Here is a 17387-nt window from a genome sequence, read left to right on the forward strand (position 1 = left end):
CATGAATCAGCCATGGGTGTACATATGTCCCCCATTCTGAACCCCCCTCCCACCTCTGAGATGAAGAAAACAGTGGAGTTACAGGTGACTGGAACTGTTTAAGCCTGGAAGTATGGAAGAATGTTGATGCTGATCATCAAAAACGGAGAGCTGAGTAGTTGTACTCACTATTAGCAGGGAGTAATTTCATCTTTGGAATACTAATAAATCTGAGGTTAACGGAAAGCATCCTAAACAAGGTGGCCTGCACACAGCTGGAGAGATGGGAACGTCACTCAGGTGAAAAGCTCAGGGCTATAGAGAAGAGACCCCAGCAGTTGTTGAAGTGAGCTCCAACAGCAAAGAGCAGAAGACTGAGGACAGAACCTTAATGAGATCCTGCTACAAAGGTTGAAAATCGGTGACCCGCGGGCTACAACCACCTTCTTCTTTGACTATTGCTTTCTTACTGAAAACGTTGTTCTTTAATATCATAGACTGTCAGAAACTGCCACCCAGAGTTACATCAGTAAGAAGAGAATATTCCATTCTTACCTAAGATTTTAGGACACAGAGAGGTAGCCTCGATTGATTCTCAAGCCAGGTGCAGAGCTGTGGAAAAGGGGTTTCTGGAGACAATACTCCACATCTATCTTAACTTTGTAGTTAAAAGGAAACAAGACTTTTTGGGTACACTTGTAGTCCAGATCTGGTATCACACAGCAGTGCTTTGTTGGAACCAATCAAAATACAGATTCATTTAAATTTACCTAAACGCCACAATTTCCCCAAAGCTCTGTAACAACTCCATCCTTTTCTGTGTTTGGTGCGATGTCCCAAGATGCCTAAGGTGTGAACTCTTCCCCCTTTGCTGTGGATCAATAAACCTGAATCTTAGACTGGATTCATTTCTGCAGACATTAGCATGATCAGGGGAGGACAGAGAACAACTGGAGGCTCTCATAGTACACTCCTTTAGGATTGATTGGTTTGATCTCCTTGCTGTCCAGCAGACTCTCAAGAGTCCTCTCCAGTCAATCCTAAAGGAAATCAATCCTGAATATTCACTGGAAGGACTAAAGCTGAAACTCTAATATTTTGGCCACTTGATCCGAAGAGCTGACTCATTGGGAAAGACCCTGATGCTGGGAAAGATTGAGGGCAGGAGAAGGTAGCGGCAGAGGATGAGATGGTTGGACAGCATTACTGATTCATTGGACATCACTTTGAGCAAACTCCAGGAGATATTGAAGGACAGGGAAGGCTGGGGTGCTTCAGGCTGCAGAGTCCCACACGACTTAGCGACTAAACAATAGTATACGCCTCTTTTTTTTTTTTTTTTTAATTTTTGGCCACGCTGCAGCAGCATGTTGGGTGGGATCTTAGTTTCTCCACGTGGGATGGAACCCCTGCCCCCTGCATTGCAAGACGGATTCTTAACTACTGGAGCACTAGGTAAGTCCTACACTCTTCCATTTTACGAACAAAAATCGGGGACTAGGATTAGCGGTCCTAGTCGTCTTTGCAGTTTTTCTGTCTTCACACTCCAGATGTGGAGACTGATGAGTTCCATAGGATTATTACGGAGTCATTGGGACCGCCAGTTCTCCGGGGGTCTTCTCCCACCTTACCCTACTGTTGCACTTTTCTTCAGCACCTTCTACTCCTCAGACGAAACTTCCTTTTTCTTATTCCTGTCCCCCAACTCCCTCTCTTAGGAATGAGCAACCACTTGAACCATAAGCCACGTCCCGCCCTTCATTCAAATCTTCCTTTTTCTGGCAAAGCGCTCTAAAAAGGTGGGCTAGAAATCAATGTATCTCCAGACAAAACAGAAAGCGAACACGTCCTAACAGGAATATAGTTTTTCACTTAAACTACAACGTCAAGCACTTTTAACAAGGTCCCTTGTCCTCTACAGAAAAAAACGTTAGGGCATCGCTTAACTCCGCGGAATCCCCTGCGGGGTCGATAGCTCACTCTGCGCTTGCGCGTCCGGTAACTTGGCCCTGCAACCCCGGCGTGGAGCAGCGGCGCGGCCGCGGATTGGTCGCCGGGGCGCCGGTCCGCCGCGCGTGCGCAGTTCTCCGTCCGCGCCGCCCATCCCGCCGCCAGTCCGCGGCCTCAGGAGTGGTCAGGCTGCAGCCGGCGAGCCGGCGAGCCGACAGCCGGGCAGGCTGAAGGTGGGCTCGGCCTGCTGTCTCCCAGGAAGACAAGGGGGCTCGCGCTCCCGGTCTCCGGGATCCGTCAGCCCAGCAACCTGCCCCGCCAGTCAAGGGAGAAGCTGAGGAGGCCCCGCCGCCGCCATGGCTGCCATGATGGGTCGGAAGTGAGCCTGTGGGTGACCGTGCCGGCCCGGGCGCTGCCGCCCAGGTCCCGGCCGCCCCGCCGGTGAAGCGCGACGCTGCGGACCGCGGGCCCTCGGCCTTCGCCACGCTAGCCCCCTCGGCTCGGCCTACTTCCTCCAAGACTGAGCGGCGGGGAGTGGCTCCCGGCCTCCGGCCCCGGCAGCCGGGAAGATGGCGGACCCGGCCGAGTGCAACATCAAAGTGATGTGTCGCTTCAGACCGCTCAACGAGTCGGAGGTGAACCGCGGCGATAAGTACATCGCCAAGTTTCAGGGAGAAGACACGGTCATGATCGCGGTGAGTGCCCCTGCCCCCACCCAGGCTCCCTCCTTCGGGCCCGGCCGCCCCGGGAGCTGAGAGAAGTGGGGAGTGAGCGGAGAGCGAGCTTTGGGGCGCCCCAGCCTCCCCAGTGGGGTCCAACGGCCCAGGGGAGGGGCTCGGCGCCTCGTCGGGTGCTCCGGGGTCTCCCCACCCCGGTCTGCAGCGCCGGGGACGGGAGGCACCCGCCCTGGGTCCCGGGCACTCCCCTACCTGGGGCGCGGGTGGAGCTGTCGGGGAACCAGTTGAGTGCTCGTTCGCCGGCTTTCTGTGCGCCTGCAGGTTCTGATGTAGATGTAGTCGGTGTGTCGGACCCCCTTCCCCTCAGATTTATCATTCATAAATCAGAGTTCGGCCGAGAACGTTGGGATCTGCCTTACCGAACTTTAAATAGTAATGATATTTCGTCTTAAAAGAAATCTTTAAGGTGCGTTAGGCCGTCTTGTTTCCTCCGTGGAGAAGGAAAACCATAACTAACAGTCGCAGTTATGCTGGTACCTTCAGTGTTCACCCAACCCGCTTTTTGAGTTTACAGTCACAAATGGCTAATCCAGGACTTGTAGAAAGGAGTTTTCTTTAGAAATCGAAGCGCTCGATTTTGTCTCATCCACCAACGGATCTCGCCGATCAACGCTGGGTTAAATAAGTAACCAAGAGACTAACTGGGTTTTATGGGGTAGCACTCCGGGAAAGAGTGTTAACTTTTCGTGTGTATATAAAAATATTATAAAAGCAAACTTTAAAAATATATATATAAAATTTGATCAGTAAACTAGATTTCTTGTTAGTATCAGATTCCTACTTCTACAATTAGGATCTGCCTTGAAGAAAAATGACTTCGATAATCACAAAGATGGTGAGATAATGTCTTTTGTAACGTGAAACATAACGTGAAAGGTCTTGAAAATAATTCCCAATTCAAGGAGATTAAAATGGAGAGTAAGATAACTGCCTACAGAACAGTGAACTCTGACAAAAAATTAAATTCCTCTTTCTTGCTGATGCCATCTTTCTACATTGCTATCACGCCTCCCAATTTTAGTGTTAACTTTTTCACCTTACCATTTAGCATAAGTTTAAATATCTTAATGTAGAAATGGGACAGAAGTATCACAGGAGATGGAACATTGAAGGTTAGAAGCATTGACATGTAAGACAGAACTCAAGTTCCTTGAATTTTTATGTGAAAGTTTCCAAGTTCTGCTCTAGAAGATTAATGTCATAGCTCCACATTGCTTGGGAGGGTTTTGGCAAACAAGTCATTAGGTTCCTAATAACTGCCAGCTCTTACTGTGTGAAGACTGTCAGGCTGGTTCTTTGTTAACAAGTCCACAGAAAAACCCTTGCTATACATGACATCATGGAGAGGCCAAGAAGTTATGCACAAAACTAATCATCCTTTTCCTTCAGGATGAGATATTTCACATGATTTTAGAGGATGCTCACTAGGCCTGGATTGTTAGTTGGCCAACACTAGTAGGCTGTTAGTTTCTCATATGATTTTTGTGATTACTCAGCCTCTATAGTGGTTGACATAACCAAGCTATTTTCCTTTCAGATTTGTGTTAAGGCTGTTTTATTTCTTCAGATTTTTTTTTGTATGTGGGTATTTACACAAACCTATAGTATTATGAAAATTTATTTGTTGTAATGATAAGATTTAGGATTCACAAAATGTTTTATGGTTAGGTTAGAAGATAGCCTTCTATTGCAGGCCAAATATGACATAAGATAGGAGGAAAGAGTTAAAAGAAAATAAACAATTAGCACAGGAAGCACACATTTATTTTAGGTTCTTTTCCTTTGGATAAAGTTATTTTAAGTTCCTGACTTAGGTTTCCTTAGTACTTAAGTCAATTCAAGTGGTGATATTAAACATCATGGACAGGTAATTTAGTCATAAACCAGTAATGTACAGTTAGTTGACTTTTACATAAACTGGTAAGCATTTTAGTCGTTTCGGGTTTTTATTTTTTTAAGTATAAGCAGAAGTATGTGACAACTGAGTGTGATACAGCTTTAGAAAGTGTAAGGCGACATGTTTAGTTCATTACTTTCAGAAACCAGTCTTCTGCATGTAGAAGTCGTTAATTACTCTGAGATCTCTTTAAAAAAATTTTTTTTAAGTGCATTCTTTAATGTTTTCTTTTAAAGTTATCTGAGAATTTGTAACGGCAGCTAGAAGTGGAAATAGAAACCTCTAGGTAAAGTCATCTCTTGTTTTTTCTTCATTTTACTGGATACTCACCCTGATTCAAAGTAAATAGATTAAGAAGGAACTGCTGCGGTGCAGCATTTAAAATTAAATTGTCTGAAATAATTTAAAAACATTTTGTACACAGCCTTCTGGTTAAATCAAAATTTAAAAAATAAGTATTTTAGGGTGTTACCGAATTGTAAGTATAATCAGTGCTCACAAGGAAGGTAATTTTTTAGGATTCTGATTTTCATCTAAGTTTAGTTTCCAATATATTGTCCGAACTTTTTTCCTGTTACTCACATAGTCAGTGATTTTAATGTGATGTGACCCCATAGCTGTGTAATCTTGCAGTGTTTTTCTGTGCTTTGCAGCCTTTGTACAGAGAGATATATATATATATATTTTTGGTAATTAAATGCTCAGTGAAGTGCTATACATATCACATATTGAATGAAATAGAAATGTGTTATTTTTTGAAGATCTTTGACAGTGATATGGTAAAACTCTTTGCTTTAGATAAGCAAACTTGTGATCCACAAAAACTGGGGCACAGGGGAAACGCCTTCTGGAGTTCAAAGGAGCCAGCTGAAAACACTGAATAAAAGAAATCAATACGAAAAGTTATTCCTTCATCTATTTATGCATCATAAAAGTGGAACATGCATACATGCATCACGTATCTTTACTATCTATCATTCCTTAAATGGTATACTGTAGAGGCCGCCAGAATCCAAACGGACTGTTGTGGTTCATTGAAATTAGACCTAGTTCTTACCTCCAACACAGCACAGTTTCCCTTTCAAATGAATGATGATTTGATGTTCGATCCTGATTACCTTATATATGAAAATTGAAAAAAGGAGCCATCATAATATACCTTTACAGCTGCAGAATGTTAGCCCACAATCAGTGTCTAACTAAGGAAAATCTAATATGATGTAATCCCATGTGATCTGAAAATCACTATTCAGAATTCCAGAGAAAGACATATTCCTGCCAGAAGTGTGTCCTTTGTAACCAAATTTGGTGTTCAGCCTGGTCTGTGCAGATTCAGATAGGAACCACTCAACTTAAGAAATCTAAGGTAAATAAACATTCCTGTTTGGTTTTGTCTCCTTGAAGCCTAAGTTAGATGTGAATACATCTTGTGTGTTGGAGTATTTTTGAAGATACACATTTTTAAAGGCTGCATAATGTATATTTCAAGACCAAGGACCAAATTTTTAAAGATATGGATATCCAGATCATGAGTATTTAATTTATTTGAAAGATTATTAGTTATGGGATGTACCTTTGTTATAGACCCTTAGAAATAGTTTTTATGTTTCACAAGTCTCATTTTTCATCCAGGAAGCCAGGATCACATTTGCTTTATTTAAGAAAATTATAATTCAGTTTTGTAATTAAAGTAAGGCTATTTTGTCAACTTAATAGTAAGCACTGAAGATAGTTTTTTATTTAACAGTGGTATAACTTCAGACACAACTTAGCCACTAAACCATCACCAACAACTTTAAAAAGTCACTCAATCCCAGCTTTGTTATCTTTATATCTGCATGTTCATATTCTTATTCTAATACAGTGGTAGTTTGCATATTTGGTGTGAGGTGATGCCTGAATAAACAGCTGCATAAAGTATCAGCTTTTGAGGCAGACTTTATATTACCTGTTATTTTTGGCATATCTTTTTTTAAATGTTGTGAGCAGTTTAGTCGATGTAAAACTGAAGATAGGACTTCAGTGGTGTTTGTTCTTTTTATCGTTTAAATGTTTATTTTAATAAAATAATCATTTGCCTTATTTTGGAAGGATGCAGTTGTCATACTGTTACCTGACTTCTACTGATTAACTTGTTTCTTCAAGCAAAATTAGAATTATTCGTGAATTCACTAATTGTGGGGGCTGTCTCTGTTTCAATTCAGTTAACAGTGCTGATCACTTATATTCAGTTCTCCTATATAAGTGCTTAGCTTACTGTTCGAGAATTTATCCAGCCTTCTCCTCTGTTGTTCTTTGTGCCCTACTCTCATACTAATTAAATGTCATTTCTAAAATTGTGTTACTCGCTTACAATATCTCATACCATGTCGTCATTTGGTCACTAAGTCATGGCTGATTCTTTGCAACCCCATGGACTCCAGCATGCCAGGATTCCCTGTCCTTCATGATCTGCTGGAATTTGCTCAAACTCTTTTCCACTGAATCGGTGATGCCATCCATCTCATCCTCTGTTTTCTTCTGCTCCTGCCTTCAATCTTTCCCAACATCAGGGTCTTTTCCAATGAGTCGCTCTTTGTATCAGGTGGCCAGAGTATTGGAGCTTCAGCATTAGTTCTCATACCTTATAGATTCTAAATAAATGTTTGCTGAGTAAATGAAGAGAGAAAAATACTTTTTTTTTGATAGAACAAAATATAAGTATAGTTTATTTCTGTTATTTTGTACTTGTGTTTTCAGAATTATCCTGAATACGTCTTGTGCCATCAGTGAAATAGTAGATTGTCTTTTATTAGCCACACCTGTAGATTTGAATGTCAGTGTCTCGGAATCTTAGCAGAAGGACACTGTGTGTGTTGTAGCCAAAGAATAATCAGACGTTGAGAAGCCTACATTTAATTGATGCCAAAGGGAGGTCATCTGAGTATATCCTTCAGGAATGCTTTCAGCTGCAGAGAGAAAACAAACAGATGGTGGTTTAAATAAATAAGAGGTTATTTTTCTTACATAGGAAGTCTGGAGATGGACCTTTACTTCTTGCTGACTCAGTTATCCTCTGTCATCCTTAGTTATTGACTTGTCATCATCGTATCTGTCTTGTTTGCAAGATGCATGCTCCAGTTCCAGACATTCATCCCAGAAAGGAGAAAGGGCAGCTTTGGCTGAATTGATTCTCAGACACCTCCCAGCAGACTGTCACTTCATAGTGTCTAGAGCTGGGTCATGTGGCCAGTAGTTACAAGGAGACTCAGGTAGCAAGTGGTTAGTTTCCAGCCTGTCTGGTGGGAGGCCAGAAGGGGAATTGGGAATGGCTTTGGCCTTTAGGGGCTGTTTGTGTCATTGTTAGTGTTATTCCAAGCTTTGGGGAGGGGAATTGTGGGGTATAGTTTCTAAAAACTATGATCTTTTTTAGCTAAGACCCTAGGCAGTATTCTACAAGGTGAAGAATTTTTTCTGGGGTCATGATTGTTTATTTTGGGGCCCAGCTCCCTTCCTTTACTTTAGAAGAGACTAGAGAGCTGGCACGGAGAAGGCAATGGCACCCCACTCCAGTACTCTTGCCTGGAGAATCCCAGGGAGCCTGGTGGGCTGCTGTCTGTGGGGTCGCACAGAGTTGGACGTGACTGAAGAGACTTAGCAGCAGCAGCAGAGAGCTGGCACACACTTACTTTCAGTTCTGAGAACCCTTGTGCTCCCTCACTCATCTTTAGATGCCTACTTTCTCTCTCAGATTACTAATCGTTCCTGCCAGCTTTTAAACTTGCTCGGATCTTGCCCATCATAAAGCATAGCTTTCTTTGAGCCACAGCTAGATTTCTGTTCAGTTACCTCCTGTTCTTTTTTTACCTCTTTCCAATCTGATCTTTGTCATTGGAGTCTTCAATTTTGCCTTGACCTCTCCACTATGTATGAGATAGTCACTTCCTTGAAAATTCTTCCTTAACTTGCATGGATAGTATATGCTCTGATTTTCATTTCATGCCTCTGGCTCCTTCCCAAGCTGTATCAGCTGTGCTCAAATTGTGTTCTCTAGGCCCTTTAAGGGACCCACAAAATCAAAACTATTAAAAATAATGTTAAAATGTGTTAGTTGCCTTTTTAACCATGTTGACATTTGATTTGTGCATCCTTGCACTTGAGATTGAAAAACATCGTTTGGTTTCTTGACTCTCCAAGTTCTTTGAACCTCGGGATCCGTAAGCATCTTGTTCCCAGTGCCTGGAGTGCTTCCCCACACTGACTGTCTCTCGTGAGTAGCATTGACGAGACTGACAGTTGGTGTGCTCTTTATTCTTTGGTTTACTAACATCCCTTCTCCAGAGTGCTTCTCTGCTGTTCTTCTGCCTTCCCCAGTCTTAGGTTCTCCCCTAAGTGCTGTCATAGCCCTTCTGAAGTACCCTGTTGTGCAGGATGGAATTCTAGTCACTTAATTATTTGTCTGATACCTGCCCCGCTGTTACTTCCACTAAAGCAGAGAGTGAATCTGTCATGGTCATCCTTGTAGTGTGGTGTCCGGCATAACTGGCATTCCATAAATACTTCAGTGGATGAACGGTTGAAATGCTGTTGCACTGCACTGAAAAGCTGAATGGGATAATGGAAGGAAACCTGAACTGAAAGGAGACTTGAGATTGAATTTTAATTTTATCGTTTACATATTTGGACCTTTCACGATTCTAATTCCTTATCTGCAGGATGAGTTAGTGTTGAAAACAGAGTCTCTGTCTGCCAGAAAAGAGACTCATTAAGTAAAAATCACTCAACAGTATGAGTGCCCACCATAGTAACACTTAATTTCTGTGCTGGGCCTTGGAAATAGAACAAAGATTAAGACAGACATACTTGGTTTTGTGGAGTTTATTTAGTGGGTTTGTTCCTGGGCCCTAAGTAAGGACTTTTCCGGAAAGGTTCTAAGTGATGCATCGTAGGTATCCTATTTTGAAGGTTAAATATATGGTGATGTCTTTAAAGGAAGGGCTTAGAAATGTCTGTTCACATTTAATTTGTGTAGTTGAAACTTTTGTTTCTGTTTTTTAGTCCAAGCCTTATGCATTTGACCGAGTGTTCCAGTCAAACACATCTCAAGAGCAAGTGTATAATGACTGTGCAAAGAAGATTGTTAAAGGTAAATATATTATACCTTCTAAGTCATCCCAGCAGTAAGTCCAGTTTTGTTTGTGATCTCTTCAGTTTACCCAGCTTCTTTTTTTTTTCATTTTACCTTCCCTTTCTTTTTAGTTAGTTGCAGAAGTTCAAATAATAAAAAGGTCAAATATAGTTAAACCATATTGCTTAAATTTCATGAAATAATTTATGTAATGTTGTACACATATCCTTGGAATATGCAGTTCTATTAAATATTCCCAAGAGTTTCTAAGGTAGCTGTTCTAGAAATATAGCAGCATGAGAATGAAGACAAAATTACTAGACAAGTTTCTAAAAAGTAATAGGAAATGGCAGCCTGTCATTCTCCTGTTCCAGTGTTATTCCTTCCCCAGGGACTTGCCCTGTAGTCAAATGAGAGACCCTTGAGGAATTCACCAGAGGTGCCAAAGATGAGAAAAGTGTGTACATTGCTATTAATACCATTAACCTATGCTAAGATATTTTCTAAAAACAGAATCTTAGAGCTGAGAGGACGTTGTGATTATCTGGATTTATTAATAAACTTTATAAAAATAAGTGCAGAAGTATATCAAAAGGATCTGATGATTAAATAACTATTGCTTTGTGAAATGATTTCTTTCACTCTTTGACAGCTCTAATTGTTAACAAATACTTCTCAGATTGAGGTAGCATCTGTCGTCTTATATTGTTCACCGAGCTAGTGGGATTGGGATTCAGTATCAGGTGGTTAGGTTAGGATTAAGTAGGAACACAGACATTTCATCCAGTAACAGGAGGAAACAGTTCTATGGGTAGAAGAAGTAGGTCCATACCTGTGATGGAAGGAAAATGTTCATTTCCTATTAATTTCATTTTGTCTCTGATACAGGGAACAGAGTTGTTAACAGAGAGGGGGGATGGAGGAGGAAGTGTGAGGAAAAGGTATGAAGTCGTCTAGCAGTGTGGAAGTGAATGGATTAGGGAGATGTGGCAAGATTGCCAGGTAGCATTTAGAACGCACTTGAGGTTAGCTGCCAGAGAGTTGAGTTTACCCAGTTGTGGGTTTACCCAGTCCCTGTGAGTTTGCCAGGAAGTACACAAGAAGGAGAGGAGGGCAGGAGATGTAGTCAGGAGAGTGATGCTAATGGTGAACTGTGGAATCTAAGCTGGCTGAGGGGGAGAAGGATGCAGGTTGCTAGGGAAGGGGGTGATTTACTATGGGACAGTGAAAAAAGGTGGTAAAATTACAGTCTCAGTGGAGTGAAAGGTTTGCTGAAATCAGGGTAATAGAAGGAGTAAAAGGAAGTGAATACTTGATGCTCGGAAGGCAGTGCAGTTGGTAGTGAAAGGAATGTGACCATGGACTTGGTATCTAAAGGAGAAAAGGATAAGACCGTGGAGAAAATGAGGGTAAGGATCTGAGAGGCCAGGATGTCGTCTAGTACACGGACATCTAGTAATGGGATCACTCACTACTTAGACGTGAAACCACCAAGAGTTATAGCAGGAATGGGATCGGTGTGAGAAGGTGGACAGGAGGGAGAATTAACTGGGATTCTGTAAACAATTGCAAGAAAGAGGAATAGACAGCATTATCTTTTGTTGTAAGCGTCAACTAGTTTTCCAGAGGGATCTCTCTGTCAGGGACGCAGTTATGCTACGTTCTTTGATTTTGGTGTAGTTTTGTCATCAGTACAGCATAAGATTACTTTAGTTTTTTTAATAATATAAAGTTATTGATTCATGAATTCACGGGCAGTTTAAATGTATGAATCATTTTCATATCCGCTCCAGCCAGCATTAGACCCAGTCTGCACTTGAGTATTGTAGATTTTAAAATCTGCATGCAAGCCTTTAAAGTGCAGATTCTATTCTGTCATTTTAGCTCATAATCCTATTTTGAGTTTTGTTCTTACAGTTGTATTACTAGGGATCTAAATTGGCTATCAGCCTGTTTTGATAAGTCTGTTACAGTGTCAAGGATATTGAAGGCACTTTTTTTTTTTAAGGTCATTAAGCACACTGGAGTTTGGAAAGTATCACTATGAATCATTTAAAAGTGCTTAATGGACCATGGTCCTTAGCCTAATCTTCTAAAAATGGAATATGGCTGTTGGTGGTTATTTAATCACACTGGATATTTAACTAACTTAAAATTCTCTTACCTGTACATTTGTCTAATTCTTAGCTTGGCAACATATGCTCAAGAATATGATGGAAAGCTTGCAGCCTTTTGTGAAATCATGGTGCATGACTGGTTTTCCCTCACATACTAGTTGAGTGACCAGTAAATGAGATTAGTTCAGCCATAGTTTTTCCTTAGTGAAATTTTGGTGTACTTGTCTGCTGTTCCCAGAATCTATCGTTTTTCACTTTTTGAAAATGAGTGTAGTATTTGCAAGTTAGTCATCTTCTTTTACCTTTGTTCTCTGTGACTTTTGTGAAACGTTTGTCCTTGGGATGTAATTCTCTTAAAACTAGATACTTGAGCTCATTTAAAACCATTCTTTGACCATCCTACCCACCTCAATCCCAAACTCCCTCTTAGCAGTGTTTTTTCTGTTCATTTTGCAGATGATGTTGTAGAAAATGGTAATACGTCATTTACTGACATAGGCATCTCTTTTAGGCATTGCAGGTCTACTCATTCGTTATTCTTCTTCTGAACATTTTAAAAGCTCTCTTTAGGGCCTTAGTTTTTGTTTTTGTAAAATTCGTTTATCCCGGGCTTAACCTTTCTCACATTGTGATTTTATCTCTTTTGTACTTTTCTCAGTGATGTAGTCTCTTAACAAGAGGCTCATACCTGCTTTCTCAGAACTCTGTGGTCTGTTGTCCTGACGTCTAGAGTACTTGTTTCTACTACCTTATATTCTTTTTCATTACTATTTACAACTCTTAAGATGACTTCATTCTTTTTTTTTTAATCTCTGTCCTGTTCCTTAACATTTTGATCCCTTTTACTTTTTACCTTTTACAGAAGATTTCGGCTTTACTGTTTGGAACCGAGTTCTGAGTGGCAGTTCCCTTCTTAGCAATGTGATTAAGAGCACAGGCTTTGGAATCAGACAAACGGGGTTGAAGTCTAGGCTTTACCACTATTTAGCTTTGTGACTTGTGGCAAGTCCCTCAAGCTTTCCAAATCTTTATTTCCTCTATAATAAGCGTAGTGTAAGGATTTAAAAAGATAAAGGTCTTCACTCAGGACCTGGTATGAAGTAAACAATATAACAGATAGCAACTGCTGTTCATTTCCTTTATCCTCTAAGAAAAGAAATTACTTTCTTAGTTCACTCTGAACTAAGGATAATTACTTAGCCACAACTGAACTTGGGATAATTCATAACCTGTATAGATACTTTCACTCTATAAAATTAGATTTCAAACAAGTTACAATAGAAGGTTTCTGTCTCTGTCTCCCTGTGCCGGCTTTGTAATTTATAGAAAGATATCATGGGGCTATGACATTTTCCTTTTATTTTCACCCAGAAACTCTCTACCACTTTGGAGGAGCCTGGTTGTAGTAGCTGGTAGAACTTGTCCTGGACAAGATACAAGTGAGGTAGAGTTTCTAATAAATACATAGATTTAAGGAGAGTGACACGGTGGGGGAGAATGATGAGGTGTGAGGACAGAAAAATCAGTTAAATCATGGCAGGTTGGACTTGGGACACTCATTGGCACACAGATCAAGTAGAGGGCCGTGGTTAGAAACTGGTAGGCAGGGATCAAAACAGTGTTGGGTGAGCTGGTGTTTCTCCTGAGATGTGGACTCGAGGAGCAAGCTGCCAGGTGTGAGATGAGAGCAGCTAGTGTTCTCTGGGTCCCTCAGCATCCACCAGGGTTGTGTTGTTTCATAAATTTAGCTTATGTGTAGGGCTATAACCTTTTCCTTTTTGTAGATTCATTAGATCAATTTTTTTTTTTCTTTTGAACATGGTTTATCCACTTGCATTCTCTTGAGTTCTGAACCTGAGTGATGTCTACCAGTTGGTTTCCCTGGTGTAAAGTAGTAGTCATTTATTTAGCATTTGCTGTTTGCCAGGCATCTTACCAGGCCTCCTCCGATTCCCTAGTTTCCCACCATAGCTTCCTTCCCTGGACTGTCTGCCACTGTATCCATTTTAATTTTTCCAGATGTAGCCTGCCATGTGTTTATTTTGGTTCCTCTGTTCCTTGAGAGTGTAGTGTGGTAGCTAAGAGAACATGTCTTTGGAGCCAAGACTGGCTGGAATGCCTCCCAGCTCTACCTTACTAGCTGTGGAACTGTAGGCCACAGTTTCTCAGTTTTCTCATCTGTAAAATGGGAATAAAATAGTGCCTTGCATAGAGTTTTGTGAGGATTAAATACATTAATACATGAAAGATTATTAGAGCCTCAGGGCTTCCCTGGTGGCTCAGTGGTAAAGAATCCACCTGCCAATGCAGGAGTTGCAGATTCTATCCCTGGGGCTGGAAGATGCCCTGGAAGAAGGAAATGGCATACCTCTCCAATATTCTTAGCTGGGAAATCCCACGGACAGAGGAGCATGGTGGGCTGCAGTCCATGTGTGGCAAAGAGTTAGACATGATTTAACGACTGAACAGCATAGAACCTGACATATAATGCCTTCAAATGTTAGCAGTAATAATTTTATATGACTTCTAATGTTCACAGCCTTACCCTGAGCAGCCATTTTTGCTGATGAGAAAGCTGAAGTTCAGAGAGATTAAGTGACTTTATGAGGTTGTAAGCTATTGCCTGACTTGCTAAGTGTGTTTCTCTTGTTTACAAAGTATGAAAGTATTATTTGTCCATAGTTCCACCTCCATCTGTTTCTCACAAGAAAGGCAAAAGTATAGAGGGGCGGGACTCTTCAGAAAGGTGAGGGAGATTCTCTGTTTTAGTGTTAATAATAGTCATTCAACAAGTATTTGACTTCATCCTAAGTGCCAGGCACTGTGCTAGGAGTTAAACACAGCCCTGGCCTCAAGGATTTTATAGGCTCATGAGGAAGACAGTGGTCAGTATTATGATAAAATGTAGGTGCTACAAGAACACATAGGGTGGGACTCTTACCCAGATTAAAGCCTAAGCTAGTCTCAAGGGTGCACAGGAATAGGAAGGAGAGTGAGGTGTGCCCTCCAGACAGATGCCTGTGGGCTAAGACTGTCCACGTGTTGAGGGAAGACATACATTGTGGTATGACTGTGATGTTGAACCATCTGAAATGGTCAGATTCAGCCATTTTTTTTAGCAATAAAAACAGTGTGAGGGGAAGGATAATGGGAGATAGAGTTGAAAAGGCAAACAAGAGTCAGTTCCAAAGGTGCCTAATTTTATTGTTTATAGATGCATACTCTGGGGTTTTCAAAGAGAAGAATATTTTATTTGTGTTTATTTGTTAAAGGTCTATACTTTTAAAATAATCGTTGTATGTAAATTTTACCTCTGAAGAACAAAACTGCGAAACATTGAGTTCTAGCCAGTGGTGTATGCATGCTGGAGTATTTAGATGGAAATGTACTAAAATCTCTGAAATACATTGAGTAAATAAAATGGGTGGATGGATACATGATTAAAGCAAACAGTAAAACGATAAAATGTTACTGATAGAATCTTAGTACTGATTATAGGGTTGTTTACTGTAAAATTCATTGTTTTTCTGTATGTTTACACTTTTTTATAAAAAACATTGACAGATTACTCTAGAAAGCAAAAGTCAGGAATGGATTTGGAGGTAGGCAGGAAGGGATTATTTTTCTAATTGATAACACTGTTATTACTTTAATGATAGCCTGGTGCCTCTATAAATCAGCTAATCCTGGTTCTATCCGTTGCTCCCAGGACAGAGAGCCTAGATTATAGTTTTCAGTAAACATTTAAAGATTGACTATTCCATAATCTCTGTTATCATATAAAAGATTTAAGCTTTGCTTAAGGTCCCAAATACAAACATATTGCATACATTTTTTATCCTACAAGCCCTCATGTAATGTGTTTCACCTAACACATATATTTTTAATATCATATAGACATACACTATTTATATGATCTTAGGAACGTCATTTATTCATTCATCTACCAGTATTTATTAAGTAGTTATTGTGGTGCTAGGTAATTGGATCATAGCATGGATGAACATTCATGTATAGATCTACCAAAGTTTTGGAGTTTATCCTTAGATTTTGTGTGATCGATTAAAAGATCTTTTGCAGAGGGTGTGACATTGATATACAGAGATCAGTTATATATATAAGAAGTAGATTGGAAAGGGTCTAGTGCTTCTTTTTTAGCCCAGACGATTTTGTCTTCAGAATTATTAACAGAAATACTGCAATCTTAATCTGTTTTAACTGTAATTCCTGAAATTATTTTGCTTCTCTTCATGAAACTGGAAAGATATTGAATGAAAGTTTCAAATGTTTGAGATCTCTTAAAATCTTGCCAGAGAAGTAAGTACTAATACCTTCTTTTTCTTATAAATCAATATTTCTATAGCAAATCTAATATCTAGTTAGTCGTGACCAATGTTGGGACCTTTTTTTTCTTTTTCTTTTTTCTTTTTATAAATAGTCAACTTAAAAAAAGACAAGGATTTGCTTGCTTATTACAAATTTATTTTCCACTGTTACCATCTGCTGTTTCCAGCAGAGGCCTCAGTTTGTACTTTGGCTTCCTCTAAAATAGTATATGATTTTATAGTACCTTTCTTTTTACAAAAACAAGGAAAAACAATTTTAAAAGTCCCCAACAAACTGAATCCCCAGAACTGGAAACCAGAAGTCACCTTGCTCACTCACATTCCACCACTACTCCTTAGCCTAGTAAAAGAAGCTGCTTAAATGTTAATGGTAGGTCTTGGGGTACACAAAGGGCTAGAAAAAAAAATTGTGTGGTGGTTTTTTTTTTTTTAATTCCATAGAAACTCCCTGATAATTGATTTTGAGATGGGACTGGGCTTGTTATACTTTGTATAATGAGGAATATTGTGGATTTTAACCACCTGTAGGCAACCAGTCTTCTAAAAGCTAGTTCATGTCTGTACATAAACTGGCAGAGCATTTTTTTTCCTTTTAGGTCATGCAAAGCTGTAGAATACTGTTGCATTGACATCTAAGATGTACATTGACAGGAGAGATGATTATAAGCAATGGAATTTAAAATTTGTTTCTTACTGACAATAGACAGTAGTTTGGGCTAAAGAGAAAGGAATTCCTTAGGTGAATCTTCAGTAAGAAAATTACTATTGTATATTCTTACTAATTTCCCTTAATGGTCTTGCTTAAGGAAAAAAAGCCCCCTATGTATTAAATCTCTTATTTTCTCATAGACGTACTTGAAGGCTACAATGGAACCATATTTGCATATGGACAAACATCCTCTGGGAAGACACACACAATGGAGGTAATGTTTTTTAATCAGTATTTGGATGTAGTTTGCAGCACATACCGTGTATTCATTCATTATTTGTGACATTTTATCATGCTTAAACAGCTTTATTTACTCTTTACTGCTTTGTCTCATACAAATTATATATGAGTAACATGGTTAGAATCTAATCAGTTCCTGAGTTTGAATAGAAATTGTATATATGAAATCATATTGAGCTTTGTTTTATCTACATAACCACAAAATTGTGCATGTCTTAGAATTAAATAAGAATTCTCTGTCACCTTATAATGGGGAATTTTGAAATTTTTAATGTTTATGTGTTTTCAGTTCTATTTGGAGCACT

General features: G+C 40.0%; 1 protein-coding gene across 1 annotated transcript in view; it reads left to right on the plus strand.

Moving 5' to 3' along the window:
* The first annotated feature begins 1399 nt into the window (after positions 1-1399).
* Positions 1400-17387, plus strand: part of KIF5B (kinesin family member 5B) — a 47756-nt gene continuing 31768 nt past the window's right edge. The window contains exons 1-4 of the mRNA XM_069547626.1: positions 1400-1434; positions 1698-2624; positions 9601-9688; positions 16983-17056. Of these exons, the coding sequence (XP_069403727.1) occupies positions 2499-2624; positions 9601-9688; positions 16983-17056 (288 nt within the window). The 5' untranslated portion in view covers positions 1400-1434; positions 1698-2498. The remainder of the gene's footprint in view (positions 1435-1697; positions 2625-9600; positions 9689-16982; positions 17057-17387) is intronic.

This window comes from Ovis canadensis, chromosome 13, assembly GCF_042477335.2.
Source record: "Ovis canadensis isolate MfBH-ARS-UI-01 breed Bighorn chromosome 13, ARS-UI_OviCan_v2, whole genome shotgun sequence".
NCBI classification, from domain to species: Eukaryota; Metazoa; Chordata; class Mammalia; order Artiodactyla; family Bovidae; genus Ovis; species Ovis canadensis.